Source organism: Miniopterus schreibersii (genome assembly GCF_964146895.1).
Source record: "Miniopterus schreibersii genome assembly, chromosome: 14".
Classification (NCBI taxonomy): Eukaryota; Metazoa; Chordata; class Mammalia; order Chiroptera; family Miniopteridae; genus Miniopterus; species Miniopterus schreibersii.
In genome coordinates this window covers 7,964,598-7,986,692 of record NC_138114.1, presented here as the reverse complement: position 1 = coordinate 7,986,692, position 22,095 = coordinate 7,964,598, and the positions used below count along the sequence as shown (strand labels likewise).

The window sequence follows — 22,095 nt, the reverse complement described above, 5'->3', positions numbered from 1 at the left end:
TGTGGAGAACTCTAAAAGCAAGGCCTGGAGTCCTAATGGTTAAGGTTCCTGTTTGGAGCTGAAGAGGTCTATGTTGGAATCCCTGCTGACTACTTCCTAGCATGTCCATTTGTGGAAGGACACAGTCTTGGTTTCCAGTAGCTGATCTCTGTTCATCGCTCATTTATACTTGGCAGTGTCCCTGGAATCATGCTCCTCTAGGCCCAGGCTGTGTCCTCCGGCTCGTCCGGCAATCCACTGCCCCAAAAGCCTGTGATGACAGCAGAGATCTCATCCTGGGACCTGCAAGGCTGTGGCTGTCCTCCCCTAGACCCCAGCCATCACTGACCGCCCTGTGGTCTACACAGGAAGGACGTGCAGGTTTGTACAGGAGGGGGGAGCACTCAGAAGGAGGTGCCTCTCGGGAAAGGGGTGATCCTTTTCCCCAGTTTTATTAAGAAATAATTGATATACATCACTGTTTAAGTTTAGGGCATGCAGCATCATGGCTTGGTGTATATACTGTGAAATGACTAACACAGTAGGTTCAGTTAACATCATCTCATATTGATACAATGAAGAGAAAGGAAGGGAACAAAAGAAAAAAGGGAAATAAAAAGTTCTTGTGAACTCATAGGGTTACACTCTTAGCAACTTTCCTTCACGTCGAACCGCGGTGTGAGCTGTAGTCATCGCGGTGAACACTGCTTCCCTGGGCTTACGTGTCTTATTCTGGAGTTTGGACCTTTTGACTACCTTCCTCCAATGTCCACTCCCTCTGACCTCTGCCCCTGGTAATCAGGACTCTGATCTCTTTCCTATGAGTTTGGGGGCGAGTTTTTTTGTTTTTTATCATTATTTTATGGCTCGATAGCATTCCATTATACGTATAGATACCAGAACTTCTTTATTCATCCACTCATTCGAGGATTTTTAGTTTTCCGTATCTTGGCTATTGTAAATAATGCTGCTAAGAACGTGAGGTGTAGATAATTTGCAAGTTACTGTTTTCACTTCCTTTTAATATATTCCCAGAAGTCGAATTACTGGATCATATGGTAGTTCTAGTTTTAGTTTTATGAGGAACCTCTAAACAACTTTTCCTTGGTGGCTGCAGCAATTTACGTTTCACCAACAGTGCATGAGGGTTCCCTTTCTCCATAACCACACCAGCACTTGCTGTTTCTTGTTTTTTTGATGACAGCCATTCTGACAGACGTGAAGGGATATCTCGCTGTGATTTTAATTTGCATTTTACTAATGACTAGTTGAGCATCTTTTCATGAACCTGTTGGCCTTTTGTATGTCTTTTTTTGAGAAATGTCTAATTAGGTCCTTTGTCCATTTTCTTAATTGGGTTTTATTTATTTATATTTTATTTATTTATTTATTTATTTATTTATTTATTTATTTATTTATTTATTTTGCTATTGAGCTGTATAAATTCTTTATATATTTTAGATATGAACCCTTTATTGGATATATGGTTTGCAAATATTTTTTCCCATTCCAAAGGTTGTCTTCTCACTTTGTTGATTTCTTTTGCTGTGCAGAGCTTTTTACTTTTATATAGTCCCACTTGTTAATTTTTCATTTTGTTGCTTGTGCTTTAGGTATCATTTAAGTGTGGCCTTGAGTATGCCAATAAATGCACAACCTTGTGAGGTGAGTATTGCTATTTTTATGGGTCCAATTTCTTTTTTTTTTTTACATGTGAATATCCAATTATCCTGGCATCACTTATTGAAAAGACTGTCTTTCCTCCATTGAGTATTCTTGGTTTCCTTGTCAAATATTAGTTGAATATATATGCTTGGGTTTATTTCTGGGCTCTTAATTCTGTTCCATTAATCTATTTGTCTGCTTTCATATCAGTGCCATACTGTTTTGATGGCTGTAGCTTTATAGCACAGGTTGAAATCAAGAAGTTTTATGTTTCCTGCTTTGTTCTTCTTTCTCAGGATTCCGTTGGCTATTTGGGGTCTTTTGTGGTTTCATATAAATTTAAGAGTGTTTTTTCTACTTCTGTAGAAACACCACTGAAATCTTGATAGGGATTGCATTGACTATATAGATGGCTTTTGGTAGTATTGATATTTTAGCAATATTAATTCTTCCAATTGATGAACATGGGATACCTTTCTATTTATTTGTGTCTTCATTTTCTTTCATCAATATCTTATAGCAGTCAGAGTAGAGATCTTTTACCTCTTTAGTTAAATTTATTCTTGATTTTATTGTTTTCGGTGTTATTAAAAATGGGATCGCAAAGCTGGGCATGGCTCAGTGGATGAGCACTGACCTAGGATCCAGGAGATCATGGTTCAATTCCTGGTTAGGGCACATGTCCAGGTTGCGGGCTCAATCCCCAGTTGGGGGCATGCAGGAGGCAGCTGATCAATGACAACTCTCTCATCATTAATGTTTCTATCTCTCTCTCTCCCTCTCCCTTCCTCTCTCTGAAATCAATAAAGATATATATATATTTAAAAATGGGATCAATTTATTAGAAAATTCATTATTAATGTATAAAAACACTACTGATTTTTTTAATGTTGATTTTGTATCCTGCAATTTTACTGAGTAAGCCAATAAATGAATTAATTGATTATATTGAACAGTTTTTTTGGGATGAAGTCTTCAGGATTTTCTGTATATAAAATCACATCATCTGCAAATATTGACAGTCTTACTTCTTCCTTTCCAATCCTGATCATTTTATTTCTTTAACTTGCCTAATTGCTCTGGCTAACACTTCTAGTACTATGTTGAATAAGAGTGGTGTGAGTGGGCACCTTTGTTTTACTTCTGATTTTAGAGGAAAAGCTGTCAATCTTTCACCATTGAGTGTGGTGTGGGAGGAATGAGTCTTTAATCTTGGCTCACATGAAAAGAACCACTATCATTTGTCATGTTCTGGGGATTCCCAGGGTATTCTAGAAAAGGGGCAGTGTATGTGAGACCCCTGCTAAATGAACACTGGAGTAAGATGAATTTGGGACCAAGTAATGACTTATCAGTGTGACCTTGAGTATGCAAACAAGTGTACAACCTTGTGAGATGAGCTTAGCTATCTTTACTTGAGAGATGAGCAAAGAAAGGTTCCAATGTGTTAACATCCTGTTAATTTATTGGGCAATCATTAAAAAATATGTCTTTAGTACCCTCTGGGTGCTAGCCACAAAGGAAAACTAGCGAGCAAAACAAACCAAGCCCCTTTCTTCCAGCATTGGTATTAACCCTCTTGTGTGAGGAAGTTGTCAACAAACAAGTGAACATGGCAGGTGGTGCCAGGGAGAACAGCAGAACAAGGTAGCCGGAGCATGCCAGAGCGGGGAGGGGCTACTATGCAGCGCAGGAAAGTCTGAAGAGACTTTTCTCAGAAGGTGATGGTAAGTGTAGACTAAAGGAAGGGAGGGGGGTAAACCACATGGCTTCTAGGCAGACACCACCTAGTGTAGAAGACCTCTGCCGAGAGTGTGCCTGGCCAGTTCAAGGGAGAGGAGGCCAGTGCAGCTGGTGCAGAGAAGGGGCTGAAGTCAGATAGGTGGCAGGGGCCAGGGAGTGTAACTTCTGTTGGCCACTGGAAGGTCTGAGTAGGGTTACCTTGTGGGACATCATGACAGGCCACTCTTGCTGCTGTTGAGAGGATACCCCAGGACATGACAGTGGGACAGCTCAGGGGCTAGGGCAGTGATTCAACTGGAAAAGAGCTGTGGCTTGGACCAAGATGGTAGCAGTGAGAAGTGACTGGGTTCTGGATGTATTTTGAAGGTAACCAATTGGGTTTGTTAATGGTTTGGCTTGGAGTTGTGAGAGAACAAATGAAATCAAAGATGACTGTAAGGTTTTAGCTTGAGCAACTTGAAGGAATTGTCTTTTGCAGAAATGAGGATGAGAAGTTTGGGGAAACATGAAAACTTGGTGTTTTATTTTGTATGTGATAAATTTCGGAGGAGGAACTGGGTGTACCAGCCTGGAGTCCAAGAGAGAGATCTCTCTGGATTCCTTAGCTTTTACATGGTGTTCAAGGCGAAGGGAGTGAATGAGTCCACCTGGAGCTAGAGAAGAGCGACTGAGGGCTGAGCACTGGTGCCTTCTTTTGTTTAGATGTCTGGAGAATGGGCAGGAAACAACATACAGCAAAAGACTGTATGAAGCCAAAGAAACAGCCAGGAGTGGTCCTGAGAACCAACCAGAAAATGTGTTTCAAGGATGCTGACCAATGACCCAAAGGTGCTGAGAGACAGTGAGGCAGAAATTGATAACTGACAATTGGATTTCCCCCCAGGGCTTAGTCATGGCCTTGGCAAAGAGTAGTTCTAGTGGAGTGAGTGGTAGGGTCGAATTCTGATTGGAGTGGGTTCAAAATGATAAGAGAGAGCAGGAGAATGTGGACAACCTTTGTGTGATGTGACTGAGATTTAACTGGGGATGGATATTACAGCAAAGGGCAGATACCCACTTTCACTACAAGTCCAGGGCGCCTTCCGTTCAGCCACCCAGTCCATAAGCACTTCTTGCCACTCCTCTCTCCTGCTCTATTTACAAGAATAACAGAAGGGCCGCAGTGTAAAAGGCTTCGTCTAGGCTTCACTCTGCTTTGTTTCTGTTTAGTTTCATGGGCCAAGAGTTAGATGAAACTCATTTCCTCTAAAATTAATATTAACTTTTGTAAACTTAGCAGAGCAACTTATTTGAAATTTGAGAGTAGCTCCAGCGTCAGGTAGGAACACCAGGGCTTGGCTGTGGCTTGCCCAGTGGCTGCATCTCTATGGCCTGTTGATGCCTCTCAACCTGAGGACATCAGTTGCTCATCAAAAGTTTATTAAGCCCCACTAAGACAAGCGCTCTTCAAGGCTTTGGAAACAAAACCCTCCATCCCCAATAAGACATGGTGGAGCTTACAGCCCGCAGGGGGTGCCCCAGGGATGGATGTACCTACAACTGCATTGTCCCTGTTTGTTTTTCTCATGGGATGCACAGCCTGTGAAGCAGACCCTATCACCCCTCCACTTAGAGCTGGGCTCAAGCTCCTTACCAGCTGACTGTGGTCCAGTTATCTCACAGCTGATGTTGGGCAAGTTGGGTTAGTGCTGGTGGGTCCCTTCAAGGAGGGAAGAGCTTCTAGGCCTTAAAATGAATCTGTGTACCTTTTATGGGGGAGGGTAGTAGGGGATGCCTCTGAAATCACTTATCAATCCTAACAGGGCAGCAGGTACAGGCCTGAATGGTCTTTCCTTGGAGTTCAATTGAAATCAAGAGGCCAAGAAAAAAAACCCTGGGGAGGCTGGGCAAGGGAAAAGGGGGTAGACATATATATCTCTAATATAATTTGTGTGCACCAGCCCATGACCTCCTTGAGCTCCATCTGCCTTGCCCACTCTGCTTGCCTAATTGCCCCTCGTATGGTTATTTGGGCATAAATTTTCATTTCAGCTATCAAGCAGAATTCATTTAAAATACACAGACCCCAAGAGAAGGACACACAGTTGGACAGCTCAAGGGACCTTCCCAGCCACTCCTGTCCCCTGTGGGCAGCCATATCTCAAATTCCTCTAGAGCTAACAGGTCTCTCACCTCCACTTCTCTTCCTGACTCTGTTTTATCAACTGTAGTTCCCTCTGCTCCTTTGTCTCCTGCTACCCACACTCCCATGTACAAGGTTCTCAGTTGTAGGCAGAGAAGCCTTGAGGCCCTGAAGTGGTTTGAATCACAGCTCTGTGCTCCTGGGAGAGGAAACTGGGCTGGCCATCTTGGGCCAAGTGTCTACACCATCCAACCCATTGTGCTGAGGGGACTCCCTCATGCCGCTTCCCAGCAGTCAAGGCCCCACGCCCATGGGGGTCTCAGCTCTTCCCAGCTGCGTTTGTGAGGCTCATGCCCTCCACAGGGTGCAGCAAGGGGACTGAGGGAGGGGAAATCCAGCTCCCTATTCCCTCATGCTGGGCTCCCCATGGGCGCTGCACCCTTGGCAGAAGAAACTCCTATTTCTAACTCCAAGCAGGACCTCATAGGGGCTCTCAATGGCAGTCCTGGTTGGTCGGATCACCCCCAAAAGAGCCTACTTTCCTCTGGTCTCAGCTTCACCAGGGCTTGATGATGTTCTAGCTTCCCTGACACCTGTCCTTCACTTACCATGTGTTAGGAAAATGCCAGTCCCCAGACTGCAGGTTCCATGAAGTCAGGAAGAAAGCTGTCTTGCTGACCACCGTCTCCACATCCCCCCGGTAGGGTCTGGCATCGCAGATGCCGGCCGACTAATGAGGGCCAGCAGCCATGTAGAGCCTGAGGGGCCAGGGACCTTCTTTTTTTATGCAGCATCATTATGAAGAGTGGACATCATTCTGGAAAGCTAACCCACAGGTTGTTCAGTCCTAGTGTTAAACAGTGGTACAGTGTGAACTTACAAGACCCTAACCAAGGGTTTCTCCCCACCTTTCAGCTGGGAGTGAGCAGCTCAAGTTGAGTCACTTGCAGCTCAGGTGGTATCTGAGCTCTGCTGCAGTTCTACATAGAGGCAGGTGAACTGAGTCCAGCTCTGTGGGCCATAGAGAGCAGCAGGTTGAGAGAGCAAGAAAAGCGCTCCCACGTACATCATTCCAGGCGAATCTGCATGTCTCCTGGGATCCTAAGCTTAGGGTCGTAGCTGGGAAGATAGAGACTCAGGGCAAGGGGTGTGTCTCAACTCCCAGAATGAGCAGAGACCAGTAAGAGCGGCCTACTACCTTCATACCCACGCTGTCTCAGGACACCATGATGCCGCTCACTGAGGCCTTCTCCAATCATCCTCTCTTCCTCCAGTCCATCTGCAACTCAGCAACCACATTGTGGTCACCTTGTACATACCAGGGAGTTTCTGGGCACAGTGGTGAGGTGGTCACGTTTGAGCTTGTGGGCAAGAGTCCGGTGGCCAGAACAACCTGGATTCAGAAATGTGTGGTGTTTGTACAGGGTTGACTGTGAACCAGGGAGAATGTGGTAGAAAGTGTGAAAGGGCTGACCTGTGGGGATGGAGCTCTCTCTGTCTGGCTCAGCCCTGTTCAGTGTCCAGGATAGTGCTGGGGTTAGCAGTTGAGAGAACCGGTGCCTGGCTCTAAGAAGGGCCCCAGTGCAAGACAGAAAGGCACAGAGTGCTGGATCCTGAGAGTGCTGGTGCCTTCAGGGATGGCCTCCGTTTGTCTTCCACTAAGCCCGACAAGTACAGAGGGGAGGTCTCCTTCCTAACAGCTGTCGGCAGACACTTGGGCCCTTGCACAAAACCATCCCTTCTGGAGCGAGCTCTGTCTTGTCTTTAAGAAGGGAGTCCAGCAAAACCAAGGACATCTGGGGAAAATGGTGCACCGTTCCCTGCTCAGGATCAGTGGCCTAGCAGAGGCAGGTATGCTCCCAGAATTCTTGCTTGTGTTTAACATCACAATGGCCTGTTTTGCACTAACCACTGCAGCTAGAATTATATACCCCTCAGGTCTGAGGGTCAAAAGCCAAGTCTGGGAAATTCCAAATGCTAATACTAATTTCAACCCAGTTGGTTGCTACATTTGAATACATGTCTTTATTAGAACAATTGTAAGTGCATATACAGTACATCTTTTCATTGATATGAAAGTAGAAATTGTTTCTCAAAAGGAATTGTTACTTATTAAAAAAGCACACTGCATACAGGAAGCTGCCTTCTCCTGGACCGTTTCACATTATCTGGGAGATGCAATTTGCACAACAGGAAATACAGTATTTATCACATTGAACACTGAACTGTCACTGCTCAGAGGCCGAGAGTCCAGCGAGGTTGGGGATAACAAGTTTCCTGTGGGGTGTTCAACTTGGGTACGTCAGTGGTGTGCTGAAAGGACATGGATGCTCCTGGGGTGATCCCCAAGGATGGGGTTCCCTCAGAATGGGTCAGGGGAGATGTGTAAGGGGACTAGGACCTTGCAATTCTCATCCAGCTGCAGAAGGGCACATCCCTGAGAAGGGTAATGAAGTCCCAGTGAGGGAGCCCATGGCTGTCACACCAGGCAGGATTCAGGAAAGAAAGGTGCAATCCCATCTCCCTCTGGACTCGCACAGGGGCTGCTGCGGCCTTTTGCTATGCAGGCCCTCTGCTCAGACAAGCAGGGGGGTCCTCCTGAGCTTCCTCGCTGGGGTCTTGGCATCTGGCCAGAGCAGGACAAAGAACAATACAAACAACACACAGCACACCTGTGAGCCCCAGTCCCCCCAGCCCACCCCAGCGTGATGCAAAGGCTGGCAGCGAAGGACTGCCCTGGGGTTCACTGAGCCCAAGGGAAGGTCAGGTAGAGGATAGGCAGCCCTGGACCAGGAGGAACAGCTGGGTGACCCTTATCACCTGACTCATTTGACTTGTATTTTGAAAGAAACAGGAAGAGCCTTTTCCTTTGCAAATGAACTATTTAAGTGCATATCTGCTTTAGCTGGGAAGCTTCCTTTTAGGAGCACATTGCAGGTAGAGAAATTGTTACACAAATAATTTTTCCTGCAGTTTCTACCCTTACCTATTTTTTTCTCCTATGGAGAGAAACAAAAATAATTTTATATTTAACTGTAGTCAAGATTTAGGGGCATGTTTATTTCCTTGGAGTCAGAGATTCAGTGGCTCTGGTTCATGGATCGCAGGGGAAGATGTTTCCAAATTCTCCATGAGATTTTCAAATATCTTGGATTACCTGGAAAATGACTCGCCCACTGAAAGTTAAATAATTTCATGTATAATTCAGGGGCCCTGCAGCGACAGGTTAATTTTCAAAGAAGGTATTGAAACTAGTTCTGTATCCCTTATAACTAATAAAGGTCCCCCCTCCTATGTTTTCAATATAACACATCTGGTTAGAGGATGTGACTACTTGGTTGGCTGACAGAATGGCCTTCTACCATGAAGACTCACTTTTAAGAACTACTTACGGAAATGCCTAACTCATGCTCCTGGTAACCCAAAGATTATTAAATCTGCAAACACCTAGAATTCGAGGTCATTTCACTGTAACGTACTTTCTGCGTGTTGCTTGCAGTGGCCTGTCAATTGATACCTTCCCTTGTTCTGCCCTTCCCTTTTTCCACTTTCCTAATTTTAAAACCTTTCTTGGATCTTTAATCAAAGGGGAAAAGTATTAGTGAGACTGAATACAAAACAAAACAAGCAAAAGCCCCTCAGTGCCTGCCTTTCTAAAAAGTGAAATTTTAAATTGTCTACTGTAACTAACTCTACAAACTGCTCTCAGTAAAGGGAAACATCCCAGACATCAGGGCTCTTAACCAGCTCTCCCATGTGTCCCGTCCCTGTCTTGGAGGAAGGCCGGGCCGGACATCCTGGGCACGCAGGGAACAGCAGCAGAAGAGGCCCAGGTCACCGTGCAGGTGAGAGGGGATGGGATTGCCAAACAGTGAGAAGATGAGGTTAGGTTTTAATAAGGAAAAAGAAATACCCAGGGTTAACTATTTTACAGATTGGGTTTTCAAAACCAAAAAAAGTTAAGAATTCTTTTCTTGGTTTTGCTGGGCTTGACACAGTAAAGACAAAACTGTCTATAGTTCTGATATCAACATCTATGGAAAGGCTGAGGGTCAGTGTCCCCAGAGGTCCATACTGCAAACTGAATTCCCTTGGGCTCTGCTGATCCACCTGGGCTTTGTGATCAGTGGAGAAAACATGGTCAACCACCCAAAATTGCCACAGCCCTGATCAGGGGCCAGGCCGAAGGCCCAAGGACAGCTGCTCGCTCAGCCTCTGCACACGAGGGACTGACAAGGCGGCACCAAGGACATTGACTTGGAACAAGAAACAGGATCAGACCAGAGACAGTATTCCAAACCAGACACGCTGTGCACAGTGTTTCCAGGGCCTGAAGCAGAGCACATTTTGGTTTGCTTCTTGGTGCCCAGTTAAAATGAAAGCTTTAGTCTTGAGAGAGTCCTTTCCCGGGGTCATGGAGACAGTCTCAGATGCGCATGGTGATGGATGAGAGAGAGGATGTGAGGAGAACATGATGAGATGCAGAGGAGAGCGCGGGATGAGGCCCTGCCCTGGTCTCCCTCCTGCTGCCTGGGCTCAGGGAAGCCCGCTGCCGGCCCTCCGGGACCTGGCCCCCCCCCACCCCGCCTAGGGCCAACTGCAGGGGGTCTGCCTGTGCTGTCGGCTCCTGACCCCTTCTGGTGACTCTCCACCTCAGGACAGGGCTGTGTGGGCGAGGCTGCCTGAGCCTGGGGTGCCAGCCTGTGCAGCTCAGGAAAATATAACACTCAGGAACCCCAGTCAGACCAGGGGCTCCATGGTGAGCATATCATAACAAAGCAAGTAAAATAATGGTTTTAGTCTAAGTTCCTATTTGTCACCAGTGACATTGGATAATCAGGCTAAATGAAAAAAAGGAAGAATATATTTTGCTACATAATCAAATGGTGAAAATAAGGCAAATTGTGCAAAACAAAGCCCTGGGAAGCACATCCGGCCCTGCCCGGGCTGCGCAAGGAGACCTCTGGGGCCCCTCCTAACACTGGCTTCAGCCCGGCCTCCCACAGTAAGGCTTCCTCAGGCGGCTGACCCAGCCTGCGCCTCTCACATCTTGAGCCTCCTGTTAAAAGGAAGAGAGGGAGACACCATTAGGCAGGTTCCCGCGGTGGCCAGGCTCACACTGAGATGCCAAGCCCACTCCAGCAAGGCCCCCACTCCTGGCCTCTGGACTCCAAGTCTCCATGGCGCGGTGTCTCCCTTCTGAGGCCCTGGGGAGGGGAGGAGAGAGAGACAGCATGGGCGAAGCAGAGGGATGGAAGGAAGGTGGGAAGTGGAGAGACAGACGGTGCAGCAAGCATGGGTCATAGCGGATGAGTGAGGGCATGGAGCCAACCTGGCACAGTGGTCACATGGCAGGACAGGGTGCGCTGTCTTTGCCACACGGAGCCTGGAGCAGGCTGCCGGCTGGCCCAGAGCCTTGGCACCACCCAAAGCTTCCACCTTTGCCCCCGCCCAGTTGCCCCAGGACCTCTCAGTGGACAGACCAGGGCCGGCCTTGGGGCTGGTGTAGGGGTGGCCTCACACACCACTCACCTGGTACAGACACATGAACTCTGCCCAGTGCCAACCCAGCACGGCATTAAGGTCCGGCTCTTCAGCTCTTCCCCAGCGACCCAGGACCCTTCAGCCAGGCTAGGGCTATACCTGCCTGTCAGACACAGTGAAGCCCAGGGCCAGCAGGGCCGTGAAAGGATGGGACAATGCTGGCCTGTGCATCCTAACACCAGGCCAGCTCTTAGTCCCTGCAGGCCCCTCTCCTCCAGGACAGGTGGGGGGCACTGTCCTCCTGAGCACTGCAGAAAGCAGTTTGTCACCTCAGGTGGGCAACAGCTTGACCTGCTGCTGGAGGGCAGCCAGCTATCCCTGGTGCCAGGGGGGACCTGCCACCCTGTCTAGGCAGAGAAGGCTGCTCCTACCGTGTAAAGAGTGAAGGACAGCGTGGGGCACAGGCCTGCCCTTCTCCCTGGTGCATTTGTAAGTTAGGAAGAGTCCAGCCAGGCTCCCCCGGACCAGGCCTGCCGGGCTTTGGCTGGGAGGACGCAGCCCTGGGCTGGCCAGCTGATAGCCGATGCCTCAGAGGCAGGAGGGCAGAGTGGGTGATGGAAGAGGTGAGCCCCCAGGAGCGGGCCTGCCAGCCCCAGTGCTGGCAACAGGCGCTCAGGCTGGGGCCTTCCCCAGCTAAAGGGATTGCAGTGGAAACAAAGGTCTTTGGCTGCGGGGCTCTAGCAGGACACTTCTCCGGTGGCGAAAGGAGGGCTGTATGCTCTATGCTGTAACCACAAGGGGCACATTAGAGCACGAGGGGACAGGGCATGTGTGACAGGCGAGTCTGACATGCAGGGACCTTGAGCTCTCTTCTCCCGAAATCCATCAGCTGTGGCCTCCATCGCCTCCATCTTCCTGGATGCACGCACTAAGATTATGACCAGGGGCCCGGGGTGCGGGGTGTGTTTATGTGTTCTGGGGTCGCCAGAAGGGGAGATGTGAAGGCATCCTTTTCAAAGCACTCCTGACGCTGGGGCCTCGCTCTCCCCAGTGACCCCTCCTTCCGGTCCAAATTAGAGAGACTTGGCAAGAGACCGCAGACATAATGCTGCAGGGAAGGCAGTGAGAGGAGGTCTAGGATTTTGTCACTTTAAGCAGATTTTTCCATGAGTGAGAACTGAAGCAGCTGTGTCCTGCCACCTAACTGCAGGGTCATGGAGACTCTTCCAGAAGGAGAGGGAGGGGTGGACGGGGAGTCCCAGAGCTGCAGGCCCTTCGCAAAGCGCCTCCACATCGTGGGACCCACGTAACGAATCTACAGAGCGAACGACGCAGAGCAGAGGCTCCCTGAGAAGCACCGCGCACCTGCCCGCTGGGGAGCAGAGCTCACACCCGCTCCGCCACACGGTCTCCAGGACCCACAGAGCTTGGAGGGGAAGCCGCTCCCACAGCCCAGGCTTGGGGAGGCGGCTGCAGGGGTCCCACCCCAGGCAGCAGAGGTAGAGGTGGGCCAGGCAAAGGACACTTGGGAAAAGGAGCCAGTTATTACCTGCAAGTGGAATGGCCGCGGCCAGTTCTGCCCCAAGAAGGGCTGGATGGGCAGCAGCCCTGGTAGCAAATGAGAAGGCACAAGGCACATGCCCTCTGCTGGCCGAGGCTCTGCGTGGTGGCCAGGCAGTCACTGCTGGTCTCAGACAGGAAGGCAGACCGTGGGCGCACGGAGCGGTGTGAGCTCCGGCGTGCTCAGGGCCCTTCTAAGAGAGGGAGTGAGGGCAGGCGGGAGACTCAGGAATCCGGGCCGATGACCGGGTCCCAGGTCCCTCTAGATAGAAGCCTGGGTCAGTCTAGAGTCAGAGCTGCTCTACAGAGTCCTGAGCACGGTCTCCATGCCCCAGACCCCAACCCCAGTCTCTGCACAACTACTTTCTTCATAATTTAGCAGACCAGGAATGACCTCAATAAGCACATAAATGCAGGGGCCAGTGTGGCCACAGCGGCGGCAAAGCGCTGCTCCCCCTCGGAGTCTGCGAGGCCCCCAGGAGGCAGGGGGAGGTTTAGAGCCAATTTACAAAGCGCTGGGAGAGACAGAACAGTGCACTGCGGTCCATCGCGACGGCAGACAACTAGTTTTTGCTTCTCTGAGCAGCCTTTCTCTTCTTCTGTCGCTTCTTTTTTCCTATCTTTTCTTTTTTCCCCATTTTTTCTTCTCTGCGCCCCCTTCGATAAAATTAGTAGAACCATTAATAATGTTGAAAATAAACAAGAGTCTGTCTCAGTCTGCACAATATTTAACACTGGCCCATGTATTGGTTTCACTCTGTCTTCAGTCTCAGGCCTGGAGGCCCCTGGGCAAAGCACTGTACATCAGTAACTCATTAAAATAAACTAGACGTTTGCCTTGAATTTAAAAAAAAGGCTAACAACAACAAAATACGTTAGCCAGGCTTCCACAACACTTGTGGACTGTGTACAGCCATCGCCAATTTGCCAGCTTGACCCTGGCTCCCGCTGTTGCCTGAGGCTTCCAGTGGGGAAAGGATTTCACATCTAAAAGGGTGTGAAGGCAGCCAGGGCCAGGCTGGGCTGGATCTCTGTCCCGCCCCACCTGCTTTCCCAGGCCTCCTTTCTTCTCAATGCAGAGTCCAACTCTCTGTTTTAGTAAAAAAATCTCTGCGTTGAAATAGAGGCCAGAGGTTAGAAGGCCATCCAGGTTAGGAGAAGGCAGCCTCTTCCCACCTGCTCCTTAGTGGACGCTGTGGGGACCCCCTGGGAACCCCCTGGGAATGGCTGAGATTGTTCTGAAGAGTGCGGGAGAGAGCTGGTTAGCGGAATTTTATTAGAGTAACTGGCTTGGGACTGTCACATTAGAATGATTCAAGCTGAATGGTATTTAATGATTTATGGGATAAGGCCACCTGTTTCTGAGAAAGCTCGGTATTAACCATGGGCTGGAATTATGGGGTTTTACGTGGGAAAATGTGAGAGCGTGTATGATAAGGGTTGAGTCTCTAGGGATTACATGGGGATGTTAGGAGAACTGAGGCGAAGGAAGGGGAACAGGAATTAGTGAGTCAAATATTATTCTTCAGAAAACTAGCACTGCTGCCTCCATTGGGTTAAAAAACAAAACAAAAAAAACCGCAAAAACTTGAGTTGCAGATCTCACTTGCTCCTGAGCAAGGCCCACGTGCTGTTAACAACTCACGTGAACTCGGCAGGAGGGACCTAAGGCACCTGACCAGCGGGCCAGCGTATCTTCACAAACTCAGGAAATGTGCAAGAGCTCCACATCCAACAACTAATGGGTTTTACTTCAGGTAAATAAATTCCCACATACAGTAGGACGTTTGTACCATGAAACAATTAGCATTTTATTGCTAGTGCATATAATGTCACATTTGATACAATTTTAGTACAAGTGAAAAAATACACTGTGGCCAACATTCAAAAGCTGCAATCACATTTCTGTGTATTTCTTTACAAACTGCCAGTAGTTTCAGGTAATAGAGAAATGTACCTACTGACATTCATATGGCTCCACTTCAAACGTATGAATTGTTCGACTATAAATATATTCTGAAATACATTTGTTTTATAGAGAAATGTTTAAAAAATTGTGCACAAAAATATATAAAAAAATGCCTTGCAAAAAGTTACAAATACCACCAGGCCCGTCTGTGGATCACATTTATGGGTGGAAATTTCACTTTGCCAGCATATCTGATTGTGGCTGTTGTGGCTTCTGGAGCAGGAGTTAGTGGCAAGAGGCTTGTTTATTCATTTAATTGTTCACCTCAGATTTCAGAAAACTTAGCATTTGTAGAGCCCCCGGGGCACACACAGGCCTCAGAGGCAATCACAGAAACCGAATTCCTCTGAGAAGCTCTCAGACTGAAATTACTTTTGACTTTGCAGAGACAGGTCTTCCGTGGGAAGGTGGAGACATGGTCTCCATGCCCCAGGAGGAGGCCAGCCCCACTCTGGGGGAGGCGGAGCCGATTCTCACAGAGGGCCTGAGCAGGAGGACGGCAAGGGAGGAGGGGGCTGCGGGCTGCAGCCCCAAGGCCCACCTTCCTCCCTGAGCACAGAGCGGGGAGCGGAAGCGAGGGGAAAGCATGCTCTTGCAGGCAGACAGGCGGGTGGCTGGGGAGGGTCTCAGCACAGTCCCAGCGATGGCTTCCGCCTGGAGCCCGCAGGTCCATTCGCGGAGCTTGAAAGAGGGGGTGCTGGCAGCTGCCCAGTGTGGTCAGTATCTGACGGCTGCCCTGCAGGAGGGGTGCGCCCCAAGAGACCCACCCACATCGGCCTCCAGGCCTCAGCTTCTGGAGGAGGGACACTTTTTTTAGCTCCATGCATGGCCATCGCCTGACTGCGCTCAGACTCCCCAGGGGAGAAGAGGGAAAAAAATCCAAAGCAAACCAAATACAGATATTAAAGTAACCATCGATTTTAAAAAGGGTAATGGGAATGATGATGACTGTGAAGATCACGGGGAAGTGGCTGGTGGGAGATGCTGCTGGGATAATACAATTTCTTAGAGAAACCCCAGTTGTAAAGCAGCCAATGTGCAAGGGTCCGGGTGAATGAATATAAGCTGTGATATCGTACCATAGGCTATAAATGCGGACGTCTACATGCCGGCCGGCCTCCCGCCCGCTCCCGGGCGACGCGCTGCCAGGAGCAGCCTGGCCCCCCCGCGCCGGTCCTCCCCCACGCCTCTGCCCTCTCAGGACTTCCACACAGTCTTAGCTTCCCTCCAGTGGCTCTAGTGGAAAGTCCTTTCTGGCTGTTGTGCTTACTTGTTTAAAGCTTTATCCAGGTATTCCTGAATCCACTTCAGTTTCGGGTCAATGCACACTTGGCGGTTGTTGCTCTTCAGCTTGGCCCTGCAACGACAGGAGAGGCGGCGTGTGCAGCGCGGGAGGAAGCTCTGCTGAGACCTGCACATCGGCTCCCCCGCCACCCACGCAGGACCCTCCTGCAGCCAGGCGCCTGCTTGGCCCAGCACCCCCATAGGAATCATCGGCACTGCAGCTTGGAGAAGTAGGAGCTGGGCAAAGGGGGAGGAGGAACCACCAAGTGTAAATACTCCGGAGGGTAAGAGAACAGCCTGGGAGGGAACCGCAGGAGACGGGATGCTCACGAAGCCTGTGCCAGATGCAGGGGCAAAGCGTAGGACTTTATCTGCAAGATTGTGGGACCTTGTGAGGATTATAATTGGAGAGAAACAAGCAGATTTTTATTTTGGTGAATCATCTTGATAGTACATGGAAGAGAGAAATAAAAGTAAGCCTAGAGGCAGAGTGGATGGGGGTTCAGATCTGGGGACCACTGTGTACCAATTTTGTGTTTGCCCCGGCCTGAGAATTGCATCTGGCTTCTCACCTTCCAGGTGCATTCCTGGGCAGGTGAACCAGCATAATCCATACTATAAAGCTGGCCCATACTAAATAAATTCAAACCCTGATAAAGCACCTCCCAACAGACAGATAGCATTTTATTATAAGCAAAGTAAATAAAAACATTCATCTTCTAGGCCCTAAAACATCTGTAAGCACATCAAGGCATCAAAGGCTAGGAAAAAACAAACAAAAAAAACCCACCAAAAAAAAACCACACACCAAGGAAAACCAAACCTAAAAACAGTTGGTGTTGTGCAGAAAAGTCTTTAGGAAGTTGCAGTTTTTATTGTAACTGCTGTGTCCCATCTGTTTCTAGCACTGGGACTCTGCAGGAGGTGAGCTCTCCCCAGGGGACCCCTCGAGTCACCTCCCTGGAGTCTAGACATGCTAGCATGCTCACTGGCACGGGCGCGCAGAATGGCCAGCAGTGGACAGCCACGGTGGCTTTCTCCCACACCTCGTCCGGCCCTCTGCACGGTAGGCCACAGATCTTAGTCTCATGTATGTGTGATTTTGGTTTGTCTCATTTCCCACATGAATGAAATAAAATGTTAGCACCAGCAAAACCTAAAACTCATGTGTTGTACTTGAGAAAACGCAGTTACGAGCTGATAATAGTTAAAGATAACCTCAACTGGATTTGGGTCTTGTGAGTTTGTGCTCCCCGAGGAAGGACTAACTTATAATACCAAAGCCCCGAAACAGGCAGGACAGAACAGTACCAGGAAAGGACTGGCTAGGGTACTGAACTCGGGCACAAACTTTGGTGACGTCAGCGTTTCTCTAGTCTGGGGAAGCATCCCATTGCGTGGCCACTTCCTGTGCCGAGGGGCAGGCTTGGAAAGAAGAGGGAAGGACCACTGTAAGCGCAGCAAGGCCCTGAAGGGAAGCGTGGCTCTGGGAACTTCTGCCTGGTGGTACACTCAAAGTCCTTGTGGTAATATAGCTGCCTCTGTGCCAAGTTCAAGGCTGGACACTTGGCTGGTGTCCTTTCTCTAGCTCCACGGAGCATGCCCGTTACGTGCTACTGTGCCCATTAAATGCAACATTCCCGATAATGCTCAGACTTACACGATCTGAAGGGCACAGTTTGGAGTGTTGAGGATTTTGAGATGCTTGACGTTGGCTCTTGCAACGTGGCTCTCGAAGAATCGGCAAGGACATCTGTAGCTCAGGCTGACCGGTTTCCCTGCAGGAGGTGACAAGTATAAGGTGGCTTGTTACAGTCCTGCCAGGCCTGAGACACACACATATCTGGGTGTGCAGCTGAGGAAACAATGGTGGAACGAGGGTAGGGTGGAGAGCGATGGGATGAGCCACTGGTGTGTCCTGGCAAAGACCTCCCCCCTTGGGCAGCACAGTGAGATCTGGTGGGCTCAGGCTCAACTTCCACAGGGCCAGAGGCCAAGAGAACCTGTGGGGAGATGGACTTAGGAGGGAGAGTGGGAAAATTACAATAAGCAGCCCCTGCTCAGATTTCTTAAGATAAAGGGTGTTAATCACAGGAGAGAACTATTTCAGTCAAAGGTACTGAGGTTCCCAGTTATTCTTTGCAAAAGTGACTCCTCCAAAGCCAAATGAGAAAGCCTTCCCTACTCAGAAAGGGGGAGGGGAAATAAGGAGGCTCCAGGGTCCCTCTCCTCCCTCCTCTGCCACTGGCCTCATCCTTGGAGCCACCAGTGATCTCCTGGGGATCCTGCCCTCCCCCACTTGCAGTCTTCTTGGCTCATTTACCTTAAGCCCAGGCAACCACAAAAGAATCCTGGCTGGCTTCCTACCTGGGAGTCCCCAGAGGGCAGGACAAGGGCCAGCTTTCTCTCCAGCACTTCCCAGAAGGCATGGAGATTATCAGGGCTGGAGTCAAATAGGCTTTCATAGCCTGTGCAAGGACCCTACAGCCTCCTGGGCTGTATTATATCTTTGTTTGCAAAATCACCAATTTGCAAAATGCCATAATTGACACTCATTAGTGTAAATTAGCAAAGGGCTCCTGCAGAACCCACCCTTACCCTTTAAGTTTAGAATTGCAAGCCCTGGGAGGCTGGGATTTGTGAGGGTTTTCCCAGCAGATTTTATCCAAGCCTTACTTAATAACCCAAATTATTTGAATTTGTGGATCCTTTCATCAGGGATTAAGTGTATGTCTGAGAATATTTAGTCTGGAGATTTTTTTTTAAAGGGCTCTTGTTTACAGAGCTCCGGTGGTTCTGAAGTCCTGCATTTTTGGGCAAGAGACTGGGGAAGCTGCATGAAACCTTGCAAATTAGAGACTTCTTAAATTTTTATTTTCTAAAGGCTGCATTCAGTTGAGAAATGGCATGGCCTGGGTATAGCAGCCTATTTAGCCACCAAGTCCGGGGATGAACAGACCTCCCACCCCTGAACCAAACTCAGAGCCCTGAACGCCAGGAGGAAGAAAGTCAGGTTCAGGACGCTCAGTGGACTCAGTTCAGAAGAGCACTGAGCAGCCTCACATGGACCCCAAGCAACTCCAGAAAGTCTCTGCTGGGGCCTGGCTCTCAGCAACTGCACAGGCATCTCCCTTTCTGTACTACCTGGTAAGCAGATAACCTGGGAAAGCAACCCCGGGGCTGGGGGCTAGGCAGCCTGGGTCAAGGAGGAGCCAAGGTTCCCCTCTGAATGTCCTACCTGCAGGTTTCCCTAGAGTTCTCACGGGTCCTCCTGAGTTGAGCAGGGACTGGCGCTGTGGTGAGCCAGGACAGGCCCCAACCCCAGAGCAACAGGGAGCTGGAAGGTACGTGGTGGGCGGGGGCTGCTGCTCTCTAGTGTCCAGGAAGGTGTCCTGGCTCCACACAGTGCAGATCAGGCCTAGTCTGGACTCAAAACACAGGCTTTCTCTTTTTTACCTCTCCCCCCCATCCTCTGGGATTGGCCGTTCCTTTAAAGGCAAGTCGTACTCCTGCTCCCAGGACCCAACTGCCTATCTATCAAGTGGGGAATTTCAATAGTTTTATTGTTATTATTATTATTATTGATTTGAGAGAGAGAGGGGAAGGGAGAGGGGGAGAGAGGAACATGGATTTGTTGTTCCACTTACCCATGCATTCACTGAGTGATGTACGTGCCCTGATCAGGGATGGAACCTGCAACCTTGGCACATCTGACGAGGTTCTAACCAACTGAGCGACCTGGCCAATAGTTTTCTAAAGTGACACAGCCCAAGTGCACTTACTGAGAGAACTCAGAGATGTGTCCACTTGGTGTCCTTTCCTACAGCTTTTTGTCAGTACTACTAACTTTTCCAGCTGCTTTGGATATAACTCCATGGGACAAGAAACACACCTTATTAGCCCAGGTGTTACAAGGGTTGGGACCTTGGCGTTATTTCAGAGTAGTTGCCAGAGAACCTTCCACTCTAATGAAGAGACAGGCCCTGGTCAGATGCTCCTACCAGGCCTGGGAATGGGGTCACCCTAGGTTTAACCCCTGGAAGCTGGGGCACCCAGAAGACCAGCGTCTTGGCTAAGGTCACCCAGTGGAGGAAGGGCAAGGTCCCAAGCCTGAGCTTAAACAAGCGTATCTCTGAAGTGCAGCTTTGGAACTCAGCATGGGTACACAAGCCTCAGGAGTTAAAAAACCTGCATTCTGGCCTAGGCATGCAAGGAGAACCAGACCAGTCTGGGGCCCAGGACCCTAACCTGGCCACTTGGGTACCAGGAGGGGCAAGTGACCAGCCCTTCCCAGGGTCGGGAGGAGTCTGTGGTCGTGCTCTGCCCAGGTCAGCTATGCCTAGGACTCAATGATCTGGGTGCTTGCATTCCAGTCCTTTCTGCAGCTAGGGACAGCATCATTTCTCCAGAGAGAGGTGTGTGGTGGAAACTCCACTCTCACCAGGCCATTCAATTGTAAATTCCCGAACCAGAGTGCTTCCATGACCTGGGGAGTCAATGTGAAGACCATAGCCTGGGATACTGTTTCAGCCAGGAGAAAATTTTAAATTGTCTTTGATCTAGTCCCTCTGCAGCTCTGACCAGCAACTTGCTACACTTTCAGAGAACATTTTCCAGAGGTCAGCCAAGAACCCCTGTTAGCCCCCGCTCCCCTGCCTGGTCCAGTTGCATGCATGCTCACCTTACCCACACTGGCTTCCCCATTACCCCTGCCAGGATGCAGCAGGGGGTCTTCCCTCAACCCAGCCTAGAGCTCCAGGACCTGGGCTCCACAGAGATCTCAGCTGCACCAAGAGCACTGAGTGTCCTGCAACCCTTTGCAGAGTTTGTTGTAAACTTAACATGGTTTTTTGGGGGGGGTTGTTGGTTTTTTTTTTTTTTTTGGTAACAGTTTATTTTGGTTTGCAGCAGCAGTGGTGTCCTGTGACAGGACAGGGAGATTCTCTCAAGCTTCAAAAGAAAAAAAAGCTCTCCCTCTCCCAGTGAAACTGGACACCACCTTGCACAATGCCTAAGGCCTTGGCGATTGAACTTTGCTGCAGTGCTCGTTCGGAGGTGGCCAGCTCCCACGGCTGCACAAAGACGCATTTCTGCAGGTGTGTTTCGGGGAGTAGGGCATGCCCGACTCTGATGACCCCAGGGCCGCTCTAGAGGGACCCCGTGAAGAGACAGGGAGGCCATGGCTGGACGAGTGCCCAGGTTGGTCGGGTCGCTTCGGACCTCGGAGCTGTGTGGAAGCGCGACCAGGTGGGTGGCGCAAACCCTACAGCTGCTCGGTACCACCCACCCTCCGAGTCCGGCTTGGGAGGCTGCAGAGCGAGAGCCGGCCACGCGTGGAGGGGCCGCAACGCTGCTGCGCCAGGTCGCACAGCTACTACAAGCGATCTGAGTCAGTCTTGCAAAGAGTTCTTTCGTACACCATCCACCCACCGGCCTCACCTCCAGCCCCGGGGCCCACCCGCCTCTGGAAACCCAGCCAGCCGCGGGAAGGTACCAGCTGCGGGGTGGAAGGGCAAGGGCCGGGGACCCGCGGCCGCCACCCCCTCCAGCGCCCTCTCAGAAACGCGCCCGGGCGCGCCCACCCAGCGCTCCCGCGAGCCTCGCTCTGCAGCCGCTCGAGGTCTGGCGGCTGCCCGCGGCCCCGGGCCGAGCCCGGCTGCGAAGCGCGAAGCCTCCGTCCGCGCCTCCGCTGCGCGCGGGACCCTGGACGCGCCCCGAGGGATCGCCCGCCGCTGAACGCACACGGGCTGCGTCTTTCCACGCGGAGCGGCGGGAATTGGTGCGAGCTGGGCTGGCTGCGGGTGGCGCGGGCGAAGGCGCGGGAGCCCGGCCCCGCGCGGAGCCCGGAGCTCTGAACCGAGCCCGGAGCCTGGCGGCTGCGCGGCCGCCGCGCCCCGCGCACTCACCGTCGCTGAGGCAGAGCGCAATCAGCCCGAGGGCCAGCAGGGCGAAGATCTTGGCGTTCATGGCACCGACGGGAGGAGCGGGAGGACCGAGGCCAGGCGCCGAGCTGCAGGGGCGGAGAGTGAAAGTGTGGCAGCCGGGGAAGCGCTCCCGACGCTTTAGAGCGCGAGCGGGCGGGCGGGACCCGGGGGCGGGACGCGCGGCGAGGGGCGGGCCCCGAGCCAAACCCCGCGACCGCCGGGGCTCTGACCAGCTAGGGTCCCACGGAGCCTCTCCAACCGCCCCCTCCCGCCCCCTCTCCTCCGCGCCAGGGTGTCCGCGGGCGCCGTGCGCTCTGGCCTTTGGCCCGTGCGGGTGCGCTGGGCCCCCTCGGAAGGCCTGGCGC

General features: G+C 50.7%; 1 protein-coding gene across 4 annotated transcripts; it reads right to left on the bottom strand.

Annotated features, from left to right (window-relative positions):
• Nucleotides 1–7,515: 7,515 nt before the first annotated feature.
• On the bottom strand, nucleotides 7,516–21,875 carry CXCL12 (C-X-C motif chemokine ligand 12). 4 transcript variants are annotated; one of them, XM_081158628.1, is made up of 4 exons: nucleotides 21,713–21,871; nucleotides 17,467–17,584; nucleotides 15,793–15,879; nucleotides 7,516–10,568 (listed from the first exon to the last, which is right to left on the bottom strand). In XM_081158628.1, exons 1-4 carry the CDS (start codon nucleotides 21,771–21,773, stop codon nucleotides 10,553–10,555), a joined length of 282 nt encoding a protein of 93 aa, XP_081014754.1. In that variant the 5' UTR covers nucleotides 21,774–21,871; the 3' UTR covers nucleotides 7,516–10,552. The 4 variants fall into 4 exon arrangements, with proteins under 4 accessions (XP_081014754.1, XP_081014753.1, XP_081014752.1 ...); XM_081158627.1 differs by lacking the exon at nucleotides 7,516–10,568 and adding an exon at nucleotides 10,723–12,747 and having other exon boundaries at nucleotides 21,713–21,874; XM_081158626.1 differs by lacking the exon at nucleotides 7,516–10,568 and adding an exon at nucleotides 12,773–13,210 and having other exon boundaries at nucleotides 21,713–21,875.
• Between the last annotated feature and the right edge of the window lie 220 nt (nucleotides 21,876–22,095).